The sequence below is a fragment of the Anser cygnoides genome, chromosome 8, assembly GCF_040182565.1.
Source record: "Anser cygnoides isolate HZ-2024a breed goose chromosome 8, Taihu_goose_T2T_genome, whole genome shotgun sequence".
Lineage (NCBI taxonomy): Eukaryota > Metazoa > Chordata > Aves > Anseriformes > Anatidae > Anser > Anser cygnoides.
This window is the reverse complement of record NC_089880.1, coordinates 11,643,335-11,671,060: the sequence shown is the minus strand read 5'-3', so window position 1 is coordinate 11,671,060 and position 27,726 is coordinate 11,643,335. Positions and strand designations below refer to the sequence as shown.

Below are 27,726 nucleotides of genomic sequence, written 5' to 3'. Positions count from 1 at the left end.
AGGACTCCTTCCTCCAAACAGCCAGAGCAGGAGCAGGCCATCTCTTCAGGTACTGTGGGACTGGAGCAGAAGGTGGGGGGCTCCAACTGGTACAGGATTTAGGCAGGAGTGTTTTCTCCATAGCCAGAGTCAAAATGGTAATAAAGGTACCTTGCAGATAACAGAGAAGTTAACTGTAATCCCAAGGAGCACCTAGTGTTTGGTCTCCAACCAGTTAAGGGTGTGGAAATCTGACCACTGGTTTATTTTAATATGCTTTTTTTTTTAACAGTTTCTACAAAGCCAGTACATTATTAGAGTGCTGATGCTACTGACAGAACTGGCAGTCGCTCAGATACAGTGAGACTCAACTCAGCAAATCTTCACGCTATGAAGGCTTACAGTTGGAAGATGGAAGCTGAGAAACCTATTGGAAACTCATTCTTGCAGCATTTTTTTAACCTTTCCTGCTTGCTGTTCAAATTGGAACTGTAACTTCTGCACTGAGATCCATTAACTAGCTAAAATTTATCATGCACAAAGAAAAGCAGACATTTTGCCCTGAAGGACTACAGTAGCTTCTTAAGCAGCTTTCTGTTACAGTTACTGTATTCAGTTGTATATAGTGTTATTTGCTGGGGGCTATGAGGTAAAGCTTTGCGAATTCTTGGATGCGACTTACTGACAGGTGTGTTTGCTGCTCTTAGCAATTTGGTTTTCACTGAAGTTAACAAGCCCAGCTATACAGATATTAGCTATGCTGTGGTACTGCTGGGCTGAAGTCTAAATGCACAGTCAAGCACACCTGAGAAAGGGCTGCATGTTCTGCAGCCTATGGCAGAAAAATCCAGGTTTCTAGCTTTCTAGAAACCTAAGGCCAGTTGGTAATAGTCAAAGTGTTCATCTATTCCCCAGGTGGGCTAAGATGAAAAGCATGACGGACAACTGCCTTCTGTTTCCAGCACCGGGGGTCCTCAGAGAGGAGATAATATAGGGGAACTTGAGATCTGTCTGTAAACTAGAGCTTTATGATGCTTTGCCTGATGTAATCTTGTAGACCACAGAACTTTATACTAGATCTCTTCCCTACAGTAGGTGGCAGTTCAGAAAGCTAGTGCATAGAGGCTGGTTACAGCTTAAATGAGCAGAAAGGGAGTAGAAGCACATCCTAAATATTATGATTAATATTACAGTACTACATAAACATTGCTGTTTTTTAACCCGTGGGAGAGAATATCTATAGCTGACTAAAGACGTACTCATCTTTTGCTTATCTCTAAATTATTTTTTACCTGACTAAACTACTCATTGTTACCTCTTAAATAAATCTGCGAGCAAAGCTGAAAGTCTAGTTTCTTACAGAATTTGCTCATAACTTCACTTATGTAACATCTCTAAGGTCTAAACAGCTGAGCATGTGTTGCAGCCTTCCCCATAAACAGTGATGTAAGCTTTCCTTTCTTTACCAAATCACAACTTTTGGCATCATTCATCAACTCTCACTAAAAGTGGCTAGTACATTCTTCGCTCTCCCCAGAGAGATTGAGAGGAACCAGCCATGCAAACATGAATAGCTGCCTAACACAACATAATTGCATGCCTAGTTCCTAATCTACTTCTAATAAAGGAGCCTTTAGTCTCCTATTACAGTTAGGAAAAGGAATCATGCACTTGCTTTTAGTTTTTATGTTTACTAATTGAAGATGGATTATTTTTGCTTGTAAAGCAATGATGCTTACCCTGTTAGAAGTAATTGAGCCATCTTCTGAAGCTTTTAGCAGCTATTAAAAACTACCAGTTCTGATTTCCTTTCAGGAAACAGACAAAAATTTGCTATATTGATTCAGAGGAACACTAGGTAAGCAGAAATAGGTGGTCTGACACAAACTGGCAGCTGTATTTGATTTGAAAAAAAGGCTGTTACTCCCAGGGGTCAATCTTAGACGTAATGCTCAGCTCTTTCCAGCAGCTTTGCATAATCAGTTTCTAAACTTCTAAATTCAGTGTAGCCACCTTAACCTATTCCTTGTTTTAAGAACACAAACAAAGAGCATATAAAACCTGTGAGAATTCCCTGTGAGTACTCTGCTCTCAAGACTGGTACTTCCCTAAAGTTGCTGCTTTGCCAAGCATGTTCAGTATCTGCTACAGCCTTCCTGTAGGACACTGCTGGAATGAAGGGCTACTTCCTCCTTTTTACACGCTTATCCACAAATTGGAATAGGTAACTGCAGTTAAGTCAAAGCTAGATTTAGGAAGATATTGCAGACGCTTTCTTCCAGGAAAAAGCTGGTTCTGAATCATGTGCTTCTAAGGAATTGAGGTTAACACCAAACAGCAGAGTTTTTAAGCCAGTTTTACTTTGACTGGTACCTGAAAAAAAATAGCATCTATATCCACTGTATGTATACAAACTATACAGAACCACTGCTTTCAACCAAAGGAACAAACGAAAAACAGCATAGAAGAAATTTATTAAGATAGCACTATTTATACAAGTTACTCATGCTAGAAAAAAGCATAAATGATAAATGTAAACATTTGTTTACAGAATACTTGTTTTCCTTGTAAAGGTGCAAATGATTTCCATATGTAAACACAATATCAACCTTGAGGGGAAAGGGGGCTTTTTAAAAACTTTTAATGACCCATTTATTACTGTAGTGTAATTTTTACTATATTCAAGCACATTAAAATGCTGAGTTACATGAATCAAACTATGAAGTTAAAGAACTTAAGATATCAGCACTGCCTTTTTCATCTCAAGAATTTACAGTCCTGTCCTCTTACTCTTTTAAAATCAGATTTAGTAAGGTCCAAAGTTACACCAAGTGCAACAGGTCTGTCTTTCATACTAGATAGAAATTACAGTACAAATGTATCAGAACCTTTGAGTCTAGAGTTCCTCTTTCCTCTCTCCCCACCCCTGGGTACCTCTGCACTCACCAAAACATGATAAGTTACAGTGCCAGCAAACAGTCCTTCCCCTCCAAACTCTTTAATGAGTCTCAGATCTTTCCCTGCTCAAAACCAGCCCAGAGAAAGTACATAAAAATCACTAAGAGGGAGGTTACCGTCTCGTCACGGTCAGTGTTTTACAACAGGAATTCTGAAGACACAGACAAGAGGCAGGAGGGCAGCTAAAGTGATGCTAGTCTAAGCATTTTTCACAGCAGGCACTGACTGTGGGTCTGCCACTCTAGCAAGAATCTGAGGAGTGTTGATCTAGGCTAGTAAGAATTAACAGATGACACCTGCATACCAGCTTCAGACAAAAAGTGATATCTAGTAGGCAATGTGAGAAAGATTTTTCTAAGTAAGCAACAACTAGTTGTTTCTAGGTTCATATACAGGGGCGTTGAGAGACAAAAGCTGAACTTCTGTACCACACACTGTACACTAAAAAGGCATTGTCTGAAATCCTTTTCACTCTCTTTTGGGGCATTTCACTGATTCAGTCGATAGATGAGAGTTCCAGTTCTACTTCTTGCCTCTAGCAAGACTGAAAAGATACTCAGGGCACCCATCTTCATACCTCTCCTGTACTCTAAGAGACCCTAACACATACCACAAGGGTTGGAACCACAATAGCTTGCAGGACATAGCCCTGCCCTAACCATCAACCCATCAAAACTCAAATTGCACATGCACATATACATATATATAAAATACATATATATATGCACACATATATATGTATATAAAAAGCTGGAATCATCGCTGTGAGCGATACAAAGAAAATACATGATACAAATTAAATGAAAAAATAAATATACTCTGAGCACAGGAAAGCTTCTGTGCAAAGGTGGCACCTTGCAGGTCAAGTACTTTTTTTTTTTTTGAAGCTCTCTGTAAATAAGGCAAAAGCAATGTTTTCCGTATTACTTTCCTCTTTCGCCCACCACACAGCTGCCACATCCACTGCTCACAGCAGGAGGGAAGGCAGGAAACTCTTCCTTGCCAGACTCCCATTATAGCTTGTAGTCTTTACATCAGTATTACTTACACTATAGTGACATTTACAGTTTGGTTTATCCAAAATTGTAGACTATTTAGAAAAAATACGGACATAAGCAACACTTCTACTTTTGTCCAGTGGTTCCCTGGAGTCTGACAACGTGGTCTCCCATTGGGCACACTCTGACAGAAGTCATTTTTATAGTTCCATAAGAAAGAGTTACATTGGGTCTAGACCGTTCATACTAGAGCTGCAAAGAGGTCCAGTGTCAACAAGTCTCTTCAGTTTTTCTAGAAACGAGAAGCTAGGGGTCTCCTTCCCTCTCGATGCTTACCATATATGAGATTCACAGTGTGTCATTTTGATAACACCTACTCCTCCTCCCAGCCGCCGATAGTTCATCCCACCATACAACCTGCAAAGACAAAGCTTCCGTGAGCGCACTGCTTCAGCTCCTTCTTGGAGCTACCACTGGAAAGACTGAACCAGCCTTTGAAACCCCAGTTACCCCACTGATAACCTCTGGTTACAGCAGATCGTGACAAGTAACAGGGCAGCAGGCTTTTTATATACTTCCAAGGTAAACGCTTTTATTTGCTTATGCCTTTCTCTATCAAAACAAAAATTGCTTCTTGTTTTGACGCGATAGTTTTCTGTTACTTGAATAATCACTTGCTTTCTCCCTGTCTTGTTGTGTGCAAGATTAAAAAAAAACAACTTACCGGCTGTAGCTGACCTTGGGCTAACGTTTTGGATAGCACTGGATCAAGGAGAGGGTTGTCACTTATAATTCAAGTCATTTCTCTTACATTTCTAATATCCTAAATTCAGCTGATCTGACCAAGATATAACACATCCCAAGCACCATCTGCTTCTCCAAGATATGCTACTGAAATGGTGCCTGCATTTCATATGGAAATCTGATCCCTATAGACTCCAGTATCCTACTCACTTCAGCTGCATGTTTCTGTGCCACTGAAGTCTACTGGCAGAAATAGGAGTTCTTCAAACAACTCTTACTGATACCATTTGGGATTAACAAATTGTATCAGAAGAATTTCTCATCAGGCTACACGCATACACTAAAAACCTTCTCAGAGCAAGAAGTTCAGCAAAGAAAAAAAGATGTAGCTGATCAACATCTGGTCATCGAAATAAGTGAGGGGGAAAAGCCCACAAGCTATTACCTTGAACAACCTCCTAAGCTTCTGTGGAAGCCAGCCCAGACAGTAACTCTTAATTCAACATATGTTATGGTAACGGTCACTGGAAGTAGCTGAAACAATGCAGCTAAGGAATATGAAGTACGTACTACTTTCTATTCAGCTGTTTTTTCCTCAGCAGTTCATAAAGCATTGACCATAGCTCAGCAAACAAAGGGAAGGGTCTCCACTGCTTCTCATGACAGCTTGTCTCAGAAGAAAAGGATTAATTTACTAGTATTATTATACCAGAAGGAATAAGGACATTAATTTCTATTTCTCTCCCTACACCCTTCCAGATTACTAAAGCAACAAGAATACAGATAGGAGATTGAAACTTTATACTAATCAGATTTGGGAATAAACATACAGGTAATTGCTTTCAAGTGTGGTTATGAATAGAAAAGAAATGGGAAATACAAACCAGCAATTTCATAATTTTCTCCCAACTCGTAAATCAGACAAAATTCTAATTGCTGCCTTCCAGATTTAAAGGGGAAGAATGTCATATGCTCAAAGTATTCCATTTCAGCTCCTCCAGACAGATTTGGAAATCAGAGCCTCAGCTTGATAGCCAAAAATGAGTAGGCTGAATTCTACACCATGACTGTGAGCTCGTTCTGCTAAGGGCAAGCTTGTTTTTGGAAGCAGAAGAGACGCAGCCCAAAATAAACAGAAGGGGCAGATCTCTTTCGGCGTGGTTCATTTTTATAAGTTCAAAAGCAGCATTTAAAAACAAATTAGGTTTTGGTATGACATTTTACCCAGCAAGCCTGCTAAACAGCTTTAGTCTGGGTCTCAATAACCTACCTATACATGGCTTTCCAACCTGAAAAAAGATGCAATGAGACTTTATTCATTCAGTGTTAGTTACCCTTTGCAATACCAGGGTGGGAAAAAAAATAGGCAGAACTCACTCCCACTCCACCTAAAATGGAGTTAATGGCTGGAGTTCAAGCAGAAATTTGCAAGAAAATGTTTCTCAACTGCCCCTTACTCCTATAGTTATGGACATGGGGATTGCAGTAGTTAAATGACATCAGGATATTAAAACTGTTCAACTTCCATCCATATTTAAATGGAGAAGTCATATTGTCATGGAAGGATTTCACAGTCAGGCACCAGTGACAGAGATACAAGCCTGCCACAAGGTCAGTGTGAGCAGCAAGTGCCCCTTGTATATGGGGATTTCTCAGCCTTAGACTGCATTTCTGGAATAATGTGGTAGCAACAGCTGAAAGAAGTTCCTGTGCCTTCACTTTTTTTTCTTTTTAAATACAACCCTCTTTCTTACAGTTTCATGCAAACTAACAAGCTACAGCATGAAACTTATTCTGGTTACTGCACCAAGTTCCTCATGATGGTGTATGTCATTTTTCTAATTTGCCTAGGACAGTTCCAGCTGGGTAGCAGCAGCTATAGCTGGAGATTGCCATTTGATTGTTTCACAAACTTAGTTACCTCCACGTGTTTGCATCCGGATCAAACACCTCAATGGTCTTCAAGTACGTTGTGCCATCAAAACCCCCCACTGCCATTAGCTGTCCATTCACCACTGCAAGGCCAACCTGCAAAACAACCATCACAGGTAGTCGCTGTTTAGCTGGGATGTACTGAAAGGACATGTTCCTCAATGCATATCCTGAAACGAATGGTTAAAACAAGTATTAATAAAAGGGTTTAGTAACCATTTTTGGGGAAAGTCAGTCTACAGTAAAGAATTTTTGGGGAAAAGAGGACAAACAAAATAGCCTAGAATCCATCTAGCTAGAACATACTGATACAGGATGCTACACAGTCCAAGTACTGGGTTTAAAATAGCAAGACATTAAGAGGTAAATATACTTCTGAAAACAGAGAAAGTCTCAGAGAAAAAGGAGAAGGTTCCCTGTATTACCAGCTACAAGAACTGGAACTGCCTGAACGGTTACAGACACATCAGGCCCTAAGCCTTTACCAGCCAAAACACATCATGTCCTGGATGGAACTTCTTGACAAGAGAACACACACACACCAGAACATCTACCAGCCTACAGCCTGGAGTGCTTGCTTAAACTGTGACAGAACCATACGTAAGCCCTGGCCTTCTCCTTTTCAGCTGTGGTTTGGACCATCTGTAAGCACCTTGGTCTCCAGCCTATCTTTCTACAGAAGCGCAAAATCACCAAAATCTCAAACAGTTCTATGGTTTAAGAAGATCCCCTCTATTGAAAACATTGTGGTACAGAGATGACAACGACAACACAATGTAAAATAGTCATTATCTTGCCTCTGAGGAAGTTAGAGCAAACTCAGGAGGGCTGCAGATACAAATGCATCTGTTGAGCAATTTCTACGCAAAGCAAATATAGAATAAACTCATAACAAAATAACCCTTAATGAGTGACTAAGAGGGACAGTGCTGAACTGCATACTATAAGCTTTGAGGAAGGAAATATACATTGTCCCCAAAACCAGTACTTGAGCAAGTTATGATTCACACTTGCCTCACCAGACACTGAAATACTAACATACAGAATTAATCCATGCTTTACTATATAATCCAGTATCCAGCGATAAATATTCATAACATTTGCATCTGCCCAAGCAAGATGACTACTTAAAACACTGTGTTAATCTTTTGTTCAGATGCCTACTAAAAGCAGGAAGATTAGCAGTTGATGAAAACATGCTGTCACTTCCTATACCCACATGATTCAGTGAAGAGAAGCAACATTAAGTGAAAGCCCAAAAATCCTGTTCCCACACGCATAAAGGCAGTGAAAAAAGGCTTAGCAAGAAGTTCGTATCTAAATACAATTGCTCAGTTTTCCAGCTCTTTCTTCTGGGCAGGCAGGTTTGCTGACCTCCTAATTCATCCAAAGTGCATTGCCGGATGAGACCCAGGTACTAATTTGGACAGTGTTCTCTAATGGTATCACATACCAAATATGGCTACTTCACTAATTAAGAAACTAAAGAACTCCTCTGTTTCCTCAGTCAGTATAACGGACCAAAACTACTGAAGAAGACCTTCAAACAACTGGATGTCCCCATCTTCAGGCATGTTAAGCAGCCGTCTATGGCATGACACGACTACCACTTCACTCTCAGGTCTTAAGTTGCTTTGCCTCTTTGCAAACGTTTCCCTCACAGAAGAATAGAGGTGAAAGTACAGAGGAAGCGAGAGGAAAATCTCAGAAGATGATGCTCTATCCCATGCTCTTAGCACGTTATGTACGTTATAAGCAAGCAAACCAAGCCAAACTCACTCCGCTCCGGCGGGATGTCATGGCCACAACAGGAGACCACTGGTTTGTTCGAGGGTTGTATCTCTCAGCACTACTGAGCTCTGTCGTATCATCTCTGCCTCCCACAGCATATATCATGTCTTGGTACACCGCACAGCCCAGGTGCTTCCTTCTAGTCCCCATGGGTGCAATCGTATGCCAGCGGTTCTCCTGGGGATTGTATCGTTCCACTGCAGAGGAAATGACATATCTTTGGGCAACAGGGTTGGCAAGCAGTGGTATTGCTCTGTCTGTAAAGACACTGCAGTTTCCACACACCAAAGATATAATGTACCAGTTTGTTCTGTCACTCTAATGCTTCCCTTCCCTAAAAAGGTTGCTATTCTCTCTCCTGTCTCCAATCCCACACAGTCAATCACATAAAGCATCTTCACTCAACAAGAAGCTGGCAGTGCTAGAAAATGATCTGCATTACCATCTTGCGGTAGTTTGACCTTTGGTACTTTCCCTGCTGGGGAAGGGCTGTTGTAGGGGGGAAAAAAAAAAGATATGCTTGCAACTGTTATGCAAACGAATGAAGTATTGTATTCAGGACACAGTGCCAAATGCAGCATCAAGAAACAAAAAGACGACACACACACAATCAAGTAATAGGGGTTCACAAGTCCAGAGAGTGAATAATAATATAGCAAAACCACACCTGAAGGAGAAAACACCCAGCAAATGACCACCATGATATTCAGCTGCTACCTGAAGACATTAAGGACAACAAACAGGACCATGACAAGCTCTGACTGCAGTGAGGGACAGCAAAAGGTATACCAGTATTGAGAGGAGAAGTTCCATCAGAGCCTCCCACTGCATAGAGGAAGCCCCCTAGGACAGCCACTGCAACTCCCAGCCGCCTGGTGCTCATGGAAGCCACTCGAGTCCATTTGTTTTCTTTGGGATCATACCTGGCAGAAAAATAAACACCAGAGCTCAGCAAAGCATCAACATCTTTGCAAAAGGGGCAGGAAGACTCATCTGATACTCTCCAAAGAAAAATCCCCATGAGATCTGAACATTTACCTTCTCTGAAGTTGATCTGCACCTGCTAAGAGACCCACTTCTCCTTGCGCCCCACTTTTAAAATTAAGTACCTTTCCACAATGTTGAGACAAGAGACACCATCCTGGCCACCCACAGCATAGAGGTAGCCCCCAAGAACCGCTACTCCAACACTGGTCCTGCAGGTGCTGGTGGGAGCCACGTCACTGCTCCACTGATTGGTCTTCGGATCATATCTAGAAAAACACCAAACAGGACAGGTTGTTCGTCTAGGATGCTTCAGACTCCCCCATGCTTGGGAACTACGGAGGCAGTAAAGTTTGCCTGTCTTGAGCTTGAACTGCACCGCAACTATTTATAAGTTGGATAAGTGTCCTAAAATGATGTAATGCATCCAATACATGTTATCCCAGGGACGTTCAAACTGCAGCTTGGATAATTCAAACTGAAGATTAAAGGTTCAGACTCGTAAGAGAGCAGGTTACCAGGGTCTGGCTGACACGTGGTAACTTACACTTGTGCAGAGAGCGGCAGGCAGAGTTGCTCTGCTGGATGTTCTCTGCAGGTCACACAAGAACTCAGCTAGCACTGAGTGAGACCTGCACTTCTAGATAAAGGTGAAGGAACCAGGTGGACTTGGGAACCCAGAGACAAGAAAATATAGTGCAGAACATTGGAGACGTAACACTAGGGTCATGATTTGGGAACCCAGGAGTACGCAAAGAGATGTGGAAAGAAGGGGAGGAATGAGATATTTGTATAGCTCATTGGATTTGTTAAAGGGAAGACAGAGTGCTAGGAGCGCTTGAGTCATGGGGCTTTTAGCCATGCAGACTGCTGTATGCTGCTCCCAGAAACAGGAAGCTTGACACAGCTTGTTTGACTCGTCTTCCACAGGTCTAGAACTGACCTATTTTCCTCCTCCTGTGTTTGCAAGGTTCCTTAATTCTGTAGTTACCAACCCACAATGAAATTCCAGGATGCTTTCCCTCAGCACTGAGGCTATGCCTACTGTAACCTCACCTTCCTCAACAATGTTAAAAACAAACCAGCAAATGCAAAGACGGTTAACCAGGATCATCACTGCTCCCAATTACAGCCAGACCCACCTCCTGCCTATTCCTTCCTAATACCAAAGGCTACATCTTTTCTCATTAAGTTGGGGATAACATGACAAGCTGCTACACGTGAAGACCTAGTTCAGCAGTAAACCAACACTATATTGAAGAGGTATCCATGCAGGTAACGTAATATAAATTTCAGGCTCTCAGCAGGAAAAGAACGCAGCTCACAAAACCGAACCATTTTTTAAAAGGCTGCACCCAAGTTTAAATATTCAGAGCTAACAGTTTGCATATAGGCCTTACGAAGACCTACCTTTCCACACTGTTAAGATAAGAGGAACCATCGTGGCCTCCCACTGCATAGAGGAGGTCATCCAGAACACTGACTCCAACGCCACAGCGTCTTTTGCTCATGGAAGCCACCATCCGCCACTCGTTGGTCTGAGGGTCATACCGCTCCACACTGGAAATTGCATCCCCGCTGCACCAGCCCCCCACTGCAGGAACCAAACACAAGAAAGTGTCACAACAATGCACCGAGCTCACATATTGTACATGTGCCTCATACATATGATCCCTCTGGACTTTGTCAGCCTTAACCCAGTAGCCACATCTCTCAGAGTTCCTCATTCTGAGGATTATAATTGGAAGACAATGTCATTTTCAAGATATGTACATAAGTTTGGGAGTACTGTGGCATTAACACCACCAAAAAGATAATATGAGCCAGAAAGTGTAAGTTAACTCAAACCTCCAGATATTAACACACAGGTCATTTCAGAAAAATGTGGAAAAGATTAGGCTTACAGGAACACTATCAGCAGAAAAAAATAATAAACACAGACTTGAATCTCCTGACTTAAGCCAGCAGGAGTTGTACACACCTGCAAAGAGTACTTCTCCACAGCGGATGGGTTTGCGTGGTCTGGTTCGTGGTCCTTGCATCAGTGGCCTCTCTTGGGGCAGCAGGAGATAGTTTTTGGCTTCATCCACTAAATCCCTGTGCAACACAGGAAAATATTAATTCCCAAAGTTGACGAGATACAGGTCTAAGGAAAAAGCACAAACCAAAGCTGATGGCAAGAGCAGTCAGCAACAGTTGTACATTTCAGGTATTCACAAATCACATAAGTGCATGAATAGCTCTAGTTAAAACACGCACTGTCACCTAAATACTCATCAACTGCTTACAAGTCATTTAGAAGTAGATCAGTATCAATATTTGGCTGGAGTTTAATATTAGATATTACAAGCTATAAAGACTGATTTAAAAAATGATGAGATTTGTCAGGCTTACTGTACAGAAAAGAAAAACCCAGTCTGCCTCAGGCTAAATCTTAACAAATCAGTGGTTTTGCCTGGGAACAAAACAGGACTTGAAAAGCACACAAATACATAATACACACACGACCAATAGATGGAGATAGTACCCTTCTGATGAATATTTTCTCCATGAGCTCTGGCCACCTCACACTGTCCATCCATTCATGACTTGTCACCTGGTCTAATCCTAATATTCCAAACCCTTGAATAAAACAAAAAAGAAAAAAAGTCCTCCTTCCCTCTAAAAGCGTGGAATTCCCCCAGTATGAACGCTTAATTCAGGAAGAGAACAGTTTAGCCTATCCCTTTAACTTTTCCACATTAAGCACAAAAAGAAAAATTGCGTGCTTTATAGATAACGCAGAACTCAGCAAAACTAGAAAGTTGAGACTTATACCACAAGAGAAGGAAACAACAGTTTCTTTGCACTAGCATTGCAAAAAACAGCAGACTAATCACTGAGTCCTATTCAGTTATCAAAGTCAAGATGTTTTGCATACAGAAACTACTTTAAGTCATGAAGAGATTGTGAATAAATACCATGGAAGTGGTAAGCTGCAATGAAAAGCCATGACTACAGAAATAAAAATGTGAAATGGAAAACAATACACTGAAGGGTATTTTACCAAAAGTCAACCTGTGTACTCAAAGTCTGCTATTTCGCTGAAAACTTTAAAAGAAAAAAAAAAATCCTCTATGGCACACTACCAACTATTATGCAAATAGGAAATGCTGTCTTGCATTTCTTCTCCTCCCAGTTGCAAAAGAGGAAACTGTAAGATATTACCCATTTACTACTGACAAATAAATAGTTTCAGAGAACAGATGTAAATAAGGCACTCAAAGACAACACAATCCTATTCTGTAAATTAGCAAGGAGATTTACCGGCATTCCTCATCGCTCTTAATAAGAGGATCAGAGCCCACTGTACCCACAAGAAACTTGGGACTCAGCAGTGGCAGACGGACATGCTGTAGGACCTGCAACACAAACCAGAATATCACTGTAGATAAGTCACATATTCCCACACAGATGTAAATAGAAGCAAAATTGGAAAAAAAAGATTGGCTAACAAGTTTTTGATAGAGAGTTAATAGTTCCTCTAATAAACATACGAGTCCTTTACACATCCAAACTCTAGCATTTGAGTTTAACATAGCTCAGCTTACAGTACTCCTTCACCTTTCCAAATATCAATTTAGATAGGCAGAAGGCAGGCAATCAGTTTTTGAAAAGGGACAATCCAATGGATTTATTAACAGATGAGAACACGCTCACAAAAATACGGATGTCAATATACCTGCCTGAAACACGAGTTAGAAGTTTTATCAACAATTTAGCTCTCTTAAACGTGAGTGGTATTGCATAGAACAAATAACATCCCTTTCATATCAGCTTACAATTCAGAAGCACAAACAGGTACAGACAGAAGGGCCTAAAAAGGCACACAGTTTAGCACCATTAAGAAGAGCTAGCTTGAGGATAGCACGGTTTTTTGTTTGCTTTTAAATAATTTTCAAAAGCTTTCCACCAAATAAAGTTGCATTTAGTATCTGCATTTCCAAAATAAAAACACCGAGGTAGACAGACTCTCACTTCTTTTGATCAGGAAGCCTGGGACTTCAGAGGCTTTCCAGTTGACAGCTTTGTCAGAATGGGTGCTTCTCTGAAATGGTTTGGCCTAGATGAAACGCTGCATTTCAACAAAAGCATTCTGACAAGCTCCAGCATAAGATCGTGAGGGCTGTGGCATAAATCAAACAGCAGAGCTTAAAGATGCACCTCAAATGAAGGCAAGCTTTTTCTTACCCACTTTTTTTTTTTTGTACAACATTCAAAGCAATCCAGGCAGGTTTGTCTGGACAGACCACTGGAATGATCTAGTTTGGCAAGTCCTACCTGGAAAGGATTCAATAAAGCCCCTATTAAAAGGTCTAGCCACTGCATCTTTCAGCCTAGATGAAAGGAAAATGCAAGCCTTCTAACACAGGGGGAAGTCAGAGAGAACTACTGTGTCATTGCACGCGTTCAGAACTGTCACGCTGCTGTTACACCGCCGTATCAGTCCTCATTACTCTTCCCCTAGACAAAGCAGTCTCAAATGTTATTGTGCTCAGCATTACCTGTGGCAGCTGGGGTCTTCTTTCTTGAATGCTGTATTTCACCCAGGCCATCACCGCGTTGAACACCTGCTCTTCGCTGCGAACATTTAACTCGTCGCTGGATATAATGTCTATGAGCTGATTGGCAGGAAGCAGCATGAACTCCTCGCTCTCCATTACCTGGTTAAATAGAAAAGGAAACAAAAAAATGAGGACGGCGCCCAAAGCACCAGAACCTTTCACCACTCCAGCACTTCGGTGCAACACTAAAGGACAGACAGCCCGCTTGAACTAGAGCCCAAGGGACCGATCCAATGAAATACCAAATATCCATCGCTGCCTTGACATCAGCACACGAAGGGCTTGCTGTATGGTACAAAATGCAGACCCTAGCAACACAGATGCAAGTGAAAAAGTATCACAATTTTTTAGGAGGACACTTTTAAAGGGTTAAACCACAGAACATACTGACCAGGTTTCAAAATTTAAGAAAAGTAAAGCCTTCCTTTAAGATCAGCCTTCTCATTCACCACATGTAAAAATAAGGTTACACAGGTGATAAATACTTCACTGAAAAGCAGTATCAGAAATAGCAAAGATCTATTCACAAGGAATCCAAAGCAGAACACAGAAGCAAGTCTCAGAAACAAGTTACCAGAGGCATTGTAAAGAATATGGAAAATCTTCCTGAATGCCAATTTGCGGCAGAACAGAAAATATTTCTGGACAGGGAGACAGATTCATTTGATCCTGTCTCTTTCATTGGTTTTAAATATGGAGAGAGCACGTGTGAGTCCAAAGGCACTTAAGAGGGAATCAGAGCCTCCTAAGGACTCATCCCTCGTGAAATTCAAGCCACTGACAATCTGCAAACACGTTAATTCCTTCGGTACCCAAGACAGCGACCGATTTCTCAGGAGGCCTTGGCTGCCGCTGGGGGACGGCGCGCACAGCACAGCCCAGAGCACACGTGCACCTGCCTGCAGAATACCTCGGGAGGCTGCAGAGCTAGCACACCACTGCGTCTTCCGCACAGGTACCAGGTAGATGGGAAAGCTGCAAGAATCTAAGGAAAGAACTGCAGAAAAGGTTTGATTGATAACCATTAGTTCGACTTCCCCATGAGCATTTCCAGTCTGTAGCCTGTAATCCGAGAGATTCAGTAAGAGAAGATAAATATTGGCTTGTCTTTATAATTTGCAACCACATTAGAATTGCATGACTTATGCTATGATTTGCAGCATAAATGAAAGAAAAATCCATGCTCATAATGATACCATTATCTCAACAGCAATTACATGTACAGTTCTTTTAATTACCTAAAGAAATGACTTAAAAGCACTGAATAAATGTGCAGAAATTGCCCAGTTACTGGCAACAACAAACACTGTTAAAAAGGAACACAGAAAACAATGAGGTCAGTCACCAGACTTTGTTCTGGGATCCTGTGGGCTTTCAGGGGCAGTGAGAGTCACAAGGTGGGCCCACGCACTTCAGCCTCAGCCTACCAACAGGGTGGCTCACAAAGGTCTGTATCAGCATTTTTCCAGTCTCCCTGTCTCCTAATTTTACCCTGACAGTTTAAGTGCTGCCTCAGACTCTGGAAATGGAGGCTCTGGAAATAACATTTATGAGTTAGGGTCGGTCATCCAGGCTACCCCTTCCACCCTCTGAAAACCCAGCTGCATCAACAGCCCTACAGAACTCAAAGTACTGTAAGCACTTCTGCAGACCAGGCTATTACTGCCATGCAACTTGCTAGTTTACATAGTAAAACTAATTATTTAAAATGCTTAGGCTTATTTTGGCTTAATTATCAGGACACTAATAATTATCTGACTAGTATTAGTGGTCTATTTGAGTGACTTGCTTACAAGATGCGAACAAAATCAGGAAAGTGTACAGTACTCATGTTGACTGCTGCACTTACAGATAGAATAAGTGTCAGAGTAGATAATATGGAGTGCAATTTTTGTCTATTGATACAAAGCACGAGTTGTTCAGCCTTACGTGGATTTTCTCCCTTCGTGCAGATGTCAGAGACCAAACAAAAAAATATGAAGGCTGTTCTCACACAGCGGAGCTGTTAATAGAACCATTTCACATTACACGCACAAGATTCACTAGGGGTTTTAGGCAACATATTAAATTGAGGGAAATAGAAAACTTGGAAAAACATTTCACCAAGAAGTTAATGATGTAATGCAGTAATACACATAAAAATTAATAGATCTAGAGGTTAGCACAGCAGAGGACATAAAGCAATTCAGACTGCATTCAAAGTAACTGCATGGGCTGGCCGGATGCCTAGTGCTTAATCTTTTACATTGCCATTCAGGAAATTCCCATCTCGTATTTCTTTTTGCCAGCTTGGAAGAACGATGACCACACAGCCTCCGCAGAGGACGACATTTTCTAACATTCTCTACCTCCAGTGGAGGATGCTTAAGTAGCCAAGTCACTGGCTTACATAAGGGACCACCAATCCACTCTGCAGATGGAAAATAACCAGGCCAAAACATGAGCCCAACAAGGAGCGCCATTAACACCGGCTGCAGAGAAACAATTGAAAGGGAAGAGGGGAGCATTAGGGATGAAGAACAGCAAAACTCTTGGAGTACTGAAAGGGACACCAAAGCCTGCCCAGGCCAAACAGTGAGCTAATCTAAGCCGTTGTTTTCCAGAGGCCATGATTTAGTTGAGTCAATCATAATTTGCATCATCTTTGAGGAGGAGAGTGTTTTCTAGAGTGCAAAACTTGCCTGTGTGTGCTTTCACAGGGAAAACAAACACAGGAAGCTATCTTTGAGAAACTGCGAAAGAAAAGAACCCCATAGCGTGCAGCTCTTAACAGCCAGCTGCAAGTATTAATGCTAAAACATTCAAATACAAAATTGTTATGCTGTTAAGAAGTTATTTAGAGGCTTGTAAGCATGCCCTACTCATGTAATAATAAGAAGAGCACTGCTCAAACCATTAAAACCACCAAGTACTGAAAATAAACAACCATCTGGTTACCATCCTGCTCCCGAAAAAAACGCAGAAGAAAAGAAATGCAGAGCAAGCATAGAGCACATAAAATGGTCAGATAAAACGCAGGGCTTTTTGGGAAATCACCAAGTTCCAGAAAAAACAGCCTCTCATGTTAAATAGCAAATTCTGTTTTCCAGTCTTTATGGTTAGGAAAGCCATATTTAATTGCAACTTTTAGAGTAAGCTGATGTCATGTGTCTACAGTCAGATATCAAGAATTGTCTTCAGTGTGCCCAACAGTCAAGTTCAATTGTGTTTGCTTCTGCTCATAATTTTCTTAAGTATTATCTGACTGAAATTAATACAATTCCAATCTGCTTCCTCCAGGAGGAAAAAAAAATTCTGAAAGCTGCAATCAATCACATACTGCCACTTCTCTGGGGAAACTAAATTAGCATCAGTACTCAATTCCGGAGTTCCTACTGCCTTTGGAAAGGATCTACCTGTGAAGCAGGTGAAAAGAAGAGGTTTCTCCACAACAGGCTATCTGCTCCAAGGGATAGAAGAGCATGGTTTCAGGAAAAGGCAGGAGATCAATCTCTCTACCAGGCGGACAGACCTTCATGATGAGAGCACCCGCTTCCAAAACTTACACAAATTCTTTCCCCTCCAATTAGGGCTCTGGCAAGACACCACTTAGAGGCATCGAGCTCTCTTCTGCATCTGGGTGTAATAGTTAAGTAAAGACCCACTCTTTTCCTAGTACTTCTCAGGAAATCCTTCATTATGCTGATCCTTCCCTAAGCTGGGAGATAGCAACTTTTTCTCCTAAAAAAATCTTCTGTGAAGAATTAACAAAGCAAAAATCATTTGGTTTATAAAGGTCAGCCACAAAATAACACAGTTAAATTACTTTTAAACAAATTCTACTGAATAATAGATGCAAAACTCTGTTTCCGCTGCAGCAAGAGAGTTGAAGACTCCTCTGAGGCAGCTGTATGCTCCCCACACACACCCACATCCAATCCCTATACTCAATACTATTTTTTTGATGTATCGTCCTTATTTTAAGACCCCTCCAATCACATAGAATCCTGAAGGCTTCTGAAAGGGGAGTGCAATGTTGTGCACAAAGTTGTGCAGCCACCTCGGATGCAACACCAAGCACCAGCGATGCCTGTGGCCCTGCCTTCCGTATCACATTCACCACAGAACTCCAGGGGATGAAATGCCACAGATCACACACAGAATAACAGCACAACGTAGTCCTACAGGTACCTCTTCCCTCTCCTTTCCCCAGCTAACAGCTAGCACCCATCACTATTAGCAGACCAAATGGCAAAATTTGGAAAGAAGCATAAAATAAGAGCTGCCCAAAGGTCTCACATTTTAAGCCACGTTTCCAGCACAGGAGCTCCTTACCTCCTGGAAGTTGTGCTGGGTGAACTTGTCAGCAATCCTCAGCAGTTCACGGCACGAGTGAGTATCGGCAAAAGCTCGGATGCCCAGGCAATTGGAAGGGTCCAACTGTCTCTTGAGGAACTCGCAGCAGGCCTCCTGGATCTCGGCCAGCTGGAGAAGGCAAGCAGCTGGCAACAAGGTCTGGACATTTCCCTCTTCCACAGTGATCTGAGAGGTGTAGGCAAAGTCAATGAGCAGTTCCATGGCCCTTTCGTCGATGTCTCTGATCACAACTTCTGTCTGCCGACTCTCCGCCAGCTCCCCGGTGAACATGGCTCGGAAGTAAGGGCTGCAGGCTGACAGGATCACCCTGTGGGCGTAGATCTTCTTAGCGCCGACTACCAGCACCACATCGCACAACTCCCGGTGCTTCCGGAGAAGATTGATGACCTCCAAAGTTTGTCGAGGGTGCTTGTCGGAGATGTAGGGCATGCGCGCGGGCTGTGGCACCCCTTCCGGCAGTTTGTTGGGATCTCCGAGTGTGCAGCGGCTGGTCACGTCCATTCCGGTCTCTCCTGGTCGAGTACTGGTACACCTGCAGCAGGGAAGCCATGAGACAGGACCGTCAGCAGCTCATCGATCACTGCCACGCAAAGCTTTAACGCTCACACCAATTAGGGGTGCAAAAACAGCACTGCCTGTAGCTCCGCGTGAGAATGTGAAAACACACGCTCATGCGCAAAAAGAAGCAGTCTCAAGCCAAAGTATACCTAGAAATAAACAAATGTCCACCTTCAGGCTTATATTTATATCTATTTTATATGCTTTCTATGACACACTGCTGTAACATCCAACTACACATACATATTTATTAACTGAACCTCAAAAGAGCCTTGTGTGGTAGAGAAATATCCCCATTTCAGAGACAGTGACTCAAAGCAACGAAGATTATCTGACTGTCCCATTCTCACTTGAGTTTTGTCAGTGCTGGAGATGGATTTCCACTGCAAAGAATTCCAGTCACATAATTTAACCAAACTTCTCTGCTCTCCTACCTACATTTTGTATAGGGTCGCTCATCACTGATACCTAACCACGCTCAACTGTCACGCAGACTTGGGTAACTTAAAATGGCCTGAAGCCTACTACAAGGATCTTTCAAGTTCACAAACTATCCATTTAATCATTACCTCTTCTGTTATTTTTAAATTAAGGGAGCTTCTGACACAATCCACATTCCCTGACACATTTCAACAAAGGTCAATCCTTCCCAAGAATGGCAGACTAGGAGCTGCAGAAGGCAACTGGGATTATCAAACCAATCAGAAGAAGAGTCAAAAGCAGAGTATTCAACTATTAGCCTACCAAAAAGAAAAAAAAAAAAAAAAGAAAAAAGTCTAGGTGGTAATTTTAGAGATGAGAAATCATTTGGGAAGGTGCAAGCTAAGTTTCTGGCACAGAGTAGGTAAGAAATACTATCCTGCTAGCTCCATGTGTAATGTTCTAGCTACTTGCTGTTCTCCTTTACATAACTTCAGGTCTCTCTCCTCCATCCCTCGCATCCCCAAGCAGACGTCAGCTCTGTCGTGGTTGAAGTGCAATATCCCTCTGTGCAGCAGTGCTGAGAGATGATGCTTGGTGCCCAGCCTGTAATGGTGACACCCCACACAGCTCCTGTATGCTAACTGGAGGGAACAGGAATGCAGTATTGCCCCGAGCCCTCCTGCACTTCTGTAGGGATGAACCAAGCTGACACATCTCATACCTCACTTTGCAAGCTGTCTGCCAGCATCCCAGGCTTCACTATCACATTAGCACTGAATTCAGCCATAAACAAAAAGAATTAAACCCAACTCTGTTTTCAGCAACCTGAGTTTGCAGATCAGTGCACACCACGGGCGCCACACACTTAACTGAGACATCATTTTGCATGCTCAGAGCATTATTTCTGCCCCATACTATACATGCAATTACTAAAAAGGATGCAACAGCACCTATCAACTGCTATGAAAATAAAGAAAATACGGGAAATTACCGCCTCTTCCACTTCAAAAGAAAACATCATTTGGAGCTGGTAAAATATACAGAGCAAAGCACCAGAACGATGGTAGTTCTGAGGGAGTGCACAGGCTGCTGGAGGTACGCTGAAAGAGCCAACACACGTCTTATCCATTCCCAGCTTCTCTGGTACACTGGTGTTTGGGAGCTACACTACCTCACTTTGTTCATACTAAGAGTTAAAATGAGATCGCTCTGCCATTGCTCGATGTATTTTGCAGCATGCTTGAAGGAAAGGATTAAATAACTCACATCCTTTCCTCTCATTATTATGTCAAATGCGTTTTTTAACCACAGGTAAACCAGTCTCTTTGCAGCAGTTCAAATTATTCACTTGCATCTTAGACTGTTTTCCCATTCCCCCCACACCCTCTCCTTGATCATGGGATTCAGATGTTTCAGACCATTACCTCTTCCTCATATCTTACTTACACAGATCCAGCTGGGTCTCCCCTCCGGGTTTTGCTGCTTGCTCCTGCTCAGCCTCTGCACCTTAAATGCCTTGGCTTTTTTTTTTTTTTTTAATTATTTCTTGTTTTTAATCCCTACTCTATCTTTCTTCTATCCATCACTGTTCTCCTTTCTTGACACCTCTGACAAATCCTCCTGCTGTTACCGGGCCTCTCACTCTCCTCCACCCGCTCTTGTCCCCCACAACCCAAATTCACCTTGTGGGGTGACAACCATTTTCAAAGTTTCTCACAAACAATGCAGCTTAACACTCCTCACAGTAGCAAAAGAGAACTAAGTTCAACAGTACCCCTACAAAAACCTCAAGAAACCTTGGCTAAAGATTAATTTACCTAATTGGCTTTCTTTCGTAGTCCTCAGCAGCGAAGGCCACAGGATAAGTAATTTAATCCCTCAACCAAGGGATGGAGAAAGGTGGGGACAAAATCCTCCTGTACTGAGTCCTGAGTCTCTCTCTGCTAAGCAAGCAAAATGGATTTTGTTGTGCTTTGGGGGTTTAAAGCTGTGTCAAACCCCTGGGAGAAGGAAAAAAAAGAAAAGAAAAAGGCCTGATTGAGACGCTTACTGCCATAATAATTTTGGGCAGTTTGTCATAACCAGGCTGTCCGTCAAAGCATCTCACCATACAACAAGCACCCCTTAAACCGACAGCCATTTCACACAGCTACAGATCACAAGACACGGCCTAGGACCGTGACAGGACCTCCTTTAGGAGAGCAGGACCCTTCGCCATGCCCCAAAACATACCAGGCTTTCCTCAAACAAAGGCAACCCCCTAAAAACACCCCTAAGCCATCTCTCAGAGAGCTTTTTGGATTGGCACTGATTCTAACTGCAAAAGAGACTGGGTTAAGGCTACGGCCCCACAAGGATCACCGTGTGCCCTGTCAACACCGCCACCCAGAACTCTTCGCTGACAGCACAATACGGTGGAGCAGCTTATGTCAGGTGCTTAGCCGGCCAGATTCGGGCCTAGCCCTGCTGTGCCAGGCCAGAACAGGCTTTTCTCTCCAAATCTGACTGCTGAACATATCTCCGTTAACTAACCGAAAAGGAAACTGCTTAGTAAGAACTGCAGGAATTTCTGCATTGTTTGTCTGAGTGTGCCCATTGTATCCAGCCTCCTTCCTTCGGGAAGGAAAGTGCTGGTTAATGATTAAAGAAAACTGAATGGATGGAAGAAGAATAATAAGCAAATTAGCACTTCTGATTCATCCATAACTTATCTGTGGGCAATGCAGAAGCTAGTGATCAATGGGCTCGGGAATTTCCATCCTGGATCAAGCCAGATGCTTGATGTTAAGCACTGTGGGTTGCTGCTATACACAGGCACAGAAGTGTGAATTAAAAGGACACCGTCCAACGGCATGCATCTCCACAAGGATAATAATTTCACTGCATTATGTGTGCATTATGCATATATATGCATAGAGAATGAAATGATGACTCAGTAGCTTAGAGGTGTGAAAGAGATAAGGCAGCACTTGATTCTCACATGCTAGGCTAGCTGCTGCCCCCCCTAACACATGCAAAGCTAAGAGCTGCTCCTGAATACTTGGGGTGATTAAGAAGAGTTGAGGACCGAAGAGGAAATGTGTATGCAAGGATAAAAGACTCCTGCTCAGCTATGAAGATATTCTGGGATTAGCTTCCATCAAAATGCAGGGCTGGGGAAATCAGCAAACACAACGGGATTAAGAAAGGGCTGACAATGGATCGGTTTTTGTAGCACACTGCTGAAAAGTACAAATGGGAACGCAGACAGTCTGCCACGCTGTCAGATAAATAGACTGCTCTACCTCCATTTTATTCATCTATGCCAGTTCCCAAAACTTCAATCATTAACATAGGCATCTATGAGACATCCATCCTTACAGCACACAGCAGCTTCTTCAAAAGTTCCAAAAATATCAAAGAAAAATACTTTCCGATACTGTCACAGAGCTCCTTAACTTTAAAGTCAGAATGGCCTGCATTTTTTTGGTTTAAGATTACGTCCGCTTTAGCATGAGATTACAAGAAAGCTTTAATGTAATTCTGAAAAAAACAATAGTCTGACATGAAACAGAGACCCACAAAACAGAACAAGTAACAGGCTGAAAAAGTCAACTGAAATCAGACATTGCTCTCATGGACTTCAGTAGCAATGGATTTTATCAACTAATTAAGATAATGAACCAAGCAGTAGCAATTTCTGTCAAAGCCTAGCTGTGAATTTTATGCATACACATAGAAAAGGTTTCCTAGATTTATTACAGCACTGCCAGGACAAAGACCTTCAGTCTACTACAACACTGCCTACTAAGTAAATGGAAATGCCTAATTGTGGCAAACAAACCTCTGAATTAGTTAGAAACCTAATTATTAGTAAAAATACTGCTGACTTCTTTTCTTACCTAGACAGCAAGGTTTAGGCACATGTTCTCAACAAGGCTGTTATGCAAACAAGCACATATAAAATAATATTGCAGTCAGGTTTATTACTCAAAATGAGGGCAGCAGTGATCCAGCGTGCATGTCCCTATTTACATTGCTTAGTTTGATTTTCACTGTCCAAACCCAGAAATCTCTCTGTTTCACCAAAAATTAGGATGCTGATGTGCAGAAAGATGAGGTTGTTCCTTGAGTCTTCCAAAAACCCTCCTAAACCTTTTGCAGTTTGTCTTGGAAAAGAGCTCTGCCCGTGCAATCAGTTAATTTCCCCAAGTGCATGAGGGCCCCAAGCACAACACCACACTCTGCAACCTCTCCTTCTTGGCAGGGTTTGGCTGCGTGCACTGAAGCCAGCTCCAACACAATGTTGTTGTCACCTGGGAGCAAGCAGGCTGCTGGAAAAGAGCTTGGTGAAACAGCCAGGAGGTCTCCCACTTGGCCTGGGAGCTGCTCCAGCCCTTGTGCCTTGCCTGAACTATGTTACAGGCACATTAGCACCTGACCACGTACCCCGCTGACACTGACCTCCTGGGCTGGCTTTCTGCTTTACCCCAGCCCTTCCTCATCACTACAGACTTGCCTGATGATTGCAGGACTCTTGGTCACCAGATCTGCTCTGCCTTCCTTGCCCAGGTACCGTGGGACTATGCCCTTCTTGGCAAGGTCCCCTCTGCCTTGCTGTTGCCTTCAGCAGAAAAACTTCTCTTGCCACTCCCTGACGGTAAGAGCAGCTTCCCCATCTACTGCTTCATTTCTGATGCAAGATAAATCCTGCTCGAACATCAGCTCGAACATTCTCCCCACCACAGTCCTGACAGTAGTGGCTGCAATTCATTTTCTGTTCAAACTGTGCTTCCCATCCCCCGGACACTGTATGCATTTAATACGAAGTCACCATGCTTGTTAACACAATTACTGACCAAGCCCGGCTCCCCTCCTCTTGCAGTATCTGCCACAACTCTCGCTTGTGGTTTGAAATGGCTGCAGAGCCCTGAGTACAAGGATGAAAGCAAGTGCTCCCCCCCAGCTGCTTAGCTGCACTTCATAGGAAGATCTGGGAGCCTGAAACCCAGTCAGGAAGCTTTCATCCTTTTCTGCTAAAATAAGCAGTAGAACAACAAACAGAAATTTTAACAATCCACACAGAGGCCCTTACAACACAAGGATATTCAGGAACTGAAGTCCACGGCCCGCTGTAGAGCCATTTTTGTCAGGCTAGACTGCAGCAATACAATGCATCCAGGCACAGCGATCCACTGAAGGGTTACCTCAAAAATAATACCCACATAAGTCTGTCAAACACATCATCCGTGCTCTGCACTGGCTTGCCACAGAGGGAGGGAAAACAAAAGGTAGTGAAAGGTCTGCACCAGAAGAGAAAACCTCTCCTTCTTCAGCTCAGCACTGTTACCCAACACCAGAACTACCCCGGCCTGAGTGGCAGACAGAACTTCTGTGCTAGCAAACCTAAGGCCATAATCCCCCAAAATACCTCTGAACTTCAGCACTTTTGTTCTCCGCCTCAATGTCACAAGTAGAAATCAGCAGACAAATTTACAACCTCGATTTTCCCATTAGGAGCCCAAAAATAAAGGAGAGAAAACAAGAACACAAGCCCAGCTATTCACAAATACCATGCTATTTTGCAAGAGCATTTTGATAAATGAAGTACAGCATGAAAATCTGAAGAGATATGGTTTTACATTAGTTAAGATTTAAACAGTCTCAGCTGCAGAAGACGAAGATGGAAGGGAGCTGGTCTGCTACTTAATCTGTCTCGGAGTAAAAAGGAACTCACAATAGAGTCACATGTACATCCTCATTGTCTAAAAACCACATTTCTTATCTTGGCAAAAATATCAAACAATACATAGCCCCAGTGATGCCCATATCATGTCCCAAGGTTTACTCATTAGCTTAACTGAAGCAGCAGCACAGTCTTTTTTGTTGCGCTTGAGGGGTTTATTTAATTAAACAACAGTGTCACTCCTCAAGGGTTTAAATGATTATTTATTTCTTACCTCCTTCTACAATATAGAAGTCAGAATAATATTTTCCGCAAATGCTACAGCTAAAAACTCTATATAGAGAATTCATGCATGGTTAACATTCCTTGTCTTCTCTCACACTAACATTTACAGAATTATCCATCGTAAAGTCTCCCTACTTTTAACATCCTAGAGTACAGACAGCCTAGGCAATTCACATTTGCATTTACTTCATTTGGAGGTGTAAAACTTCAGGACACTTTGCTTCCACACAGCTTGTATGCCGAAATATATCTGCTGGTAAGACTTGTCTTTGCACATTTGATAGTGAACAGCAACTAGAACCAGCAATCTTGTTTGCCAACCTGTCGTCATGCTAATTTACTGGAACATTTTTTTTCCTTCTACATAACAGATAATGTTTCTGACATAATCACAGCAAGGCACACTCCAGACTTAAACTTCAGCTGCATCTTCAGCTCATTAGAACTGAGGCAGCTGGCATCCATAATTAGAAGAGGAAATCTCCTTTTCACCCAAGACCTCACCCCATCAAAGGAGCTAAACTCCTTTAGTTAAGGGGAAAATAATACCCCTTAGAAATCAAGTTCATTTTTATTCCCAGGCAGTTTATTTCACACAATCATAACACAAAAGTAATTAAATACTGGATTTTAAACGATAGTAAGTGAGGAGGGGGAGAGGAGAACAGAGAATTATAACTTGTTTCCATACCCTTTTCCTAAGAGCATATTGAAAACTAAATACATAGAAGCAAGGACTAAAGATAAATGCTTTATATTCTAATTCTCCTATCCAGGTCTTAAAAAAAAACGTTTATGGTGTAGGCACTTCTGAAACCAACTCACATGATTTACTGTACTGGGGTAAGAGAAGGACAATTGGTTTTCATCTTACCTGCGCATTGGCTTTCCGTCCATGCACTGTGAAGAGAAACCTTCACCCTACACTTCAAGACCTGATCCAAGACAAGAAAAAAAAAAAAAAAGATGAAGCAAGAGTCTTCTTTCCTCTTCGGTCTGACTCTAGGACTGCAGAACTGACCACATCCACATCCTCATATGCCTTCCAGCTCTTACCCAGCTATAAATTCACAGCCCAGATTAACGACGTCTAGATTGCGGAGAATAAAGCAGAAGAAAACATAATCATCATTAAAGGTAATTTCACCGCAGCTGCATAATGATTCTTTAGGCAAATGGAACGCACAGATCAAAGTCAGCAAACTGCCTGCCTCCCCGGATCCTTCGGACTCTTCCACCAAAGGCCAACGTGCCTCGAGGAACCGGGTGCGCTCCCTCGCACGCCTCCATCAGAAGCAGGAGGTCTCTCCCTGGCGCATTCAGCAGAGATCTGAGGCAGCCTGGCAGCTAACAAAAAACACAGCACCGCTGGGCCAGAATTCGATGCAAGATAAAACTTGGGCCTGGAAACTGAAGGTAACTGTGTGCCCCAGAGGTAAGAGCGATGCTAATACCGGGACTACACCTGCTAAGATTAACGATGCTGCCTGGTGCTGGCCACTTCCACTCTACGTGCTTATTTTTTGAGAGGAGTAACAGTTGCAAACTGCACAGCCCTTCCACATTGAACCACTAAATTCTGATTTTAGCGTAGATTATCCCCATTTTTAAAAGGGCACCCATCACGTCTATTTCAGTTTTAATGACTGAGTTAGGGGTACATTTAATTAAAGCATTATTTAAAGCAGTAAGCCTCCCTTCTTGGCCACGGAAGGATGCTGTGTGTCCATGCTGACATGCACAGGCTTCCTCCCGTCCAGAAACAGAGTGAGGAATGGGAAACCCCTGAAACTTCGGGAAAAGCACGAGACTGGAAAACTTAAAAACAAAAATCGAGCGAACAAAACCAAAGCAAACAGCATGCTGAAGAGACAAGCTTAACTTCAAGAAGGTGAAAACAAACGCTTAGCATTGACGCGGTCAGAGGGGAGCCCGGCACGCAACCCCACCGGAACCCCTCCGGCCCGCTGCAAGGGGGGCTCCGGAGGCGGCCGTGCCGCTGCGGGTGCCCGGCAGCCCGGGGAGCCCTGCAGGCGCTGCGAGACGCGGCGGAGGCTCTGCCCGCGGGCCGGCGGCGGCACCGCCTTCGTAATCCCCCGACCGCCCAACGCCGCGAGCCGGGCTCCGGCGGGGCCGGCCGAGGGCAGCAGCGCGGCTCGGGGCGCCGCGGCTCCCCCGCTGCCTTCCCCCCCGCACCCCGCGGGCACCCACGAGCCGGGGGGACCCGCCCGGAGAGCCCCCCCGCACACACACACACACACACAACGGGGCTGCCCCGCCGGCTCCGTGCCCTCCCCCGGCTCCCTCCGCAAACTCACGCCGGGCGCGGGGAGCGCCGCCGAGCGCGGTCCCTGCCCGCCGCCGTGGGTGCCGAGCGGCAGGAAGCGCAGGGCCCGCACCGCACCGCCCCGCCAACAGCCGCCGCCGCCCGCCCGCCCCTTCCGGCCCG

The 27,726-nt window shown here is 43.2% G+C and overlaps 2 protein-coding genes across 6 annotated transcripts in view; one reads left to right on the top strand and one right to left on the bottom strand.

The window, feature by feature from the left end:
* CENPL (centromere protein L) overlaps positions 1-3,135 on the top strand; it is a 5,752-nt gene extending 2,617 nt beyond the window's left edge. The window contains exon 4 of the mRNA XM_048054220.2: positions 272-3,135. Within this exon, the coding sequence (XP_047910177.2) occupies positions 272-343 (72 nt within the window). The 3' untranslated portion in view covers positions 344-3,135. The remainder of the gene's footprint in view (positions 1-271) is intronic.
* Positions 2,437-27,726, bottom strand: KLHL20 (kelch like family member 20). 5 transcript variants are annotated; one of them, XM_048054217.2, is made up of 13 exons: positions 27,596-27,695; positions 26,334-26,367; positions 26,152-26,212; positions 18,305-18,878; positions 13,931-14,089; positions 12,693-12,787; positions 11,368-11,483; positions 10,797-10,980; positions 9,512-9,655; positions 9,192-9,325; positions 8,391-8,599; positions 6,601-6,707; positions 2,437-4,352 (listed from the first exon to the last, which is right to left on the bottom strand). In XM_048054217.2, exons 3-13 carry the CDS (start codon positions 26,172-26,174, stop codon positions 4,268-4,270), a joined length of 1,830 nt encoding a protein of 609 aa, XP_047910174.1. In that variant the 5' UTR covers positions 26,175-26,212; positions 26,334-26,367; positions 27,596-27,695; the 3' UTR covers positions 2,437-4,267. The 5 variants fall into 5 exon arrangements, with proteins under 5 accessions (XP_047910174.1, XP_047910173.1, XP_047910172.1 ...); XM_048054216.2 differs by lacking the exon at positions 27,596-27,695 and adding an exon at positions 26,464-26,590; XM_048054215.2 differs by lacking the exon at positions 26,334-26,367 and having other exon boundaries at positions 27,596-27,726.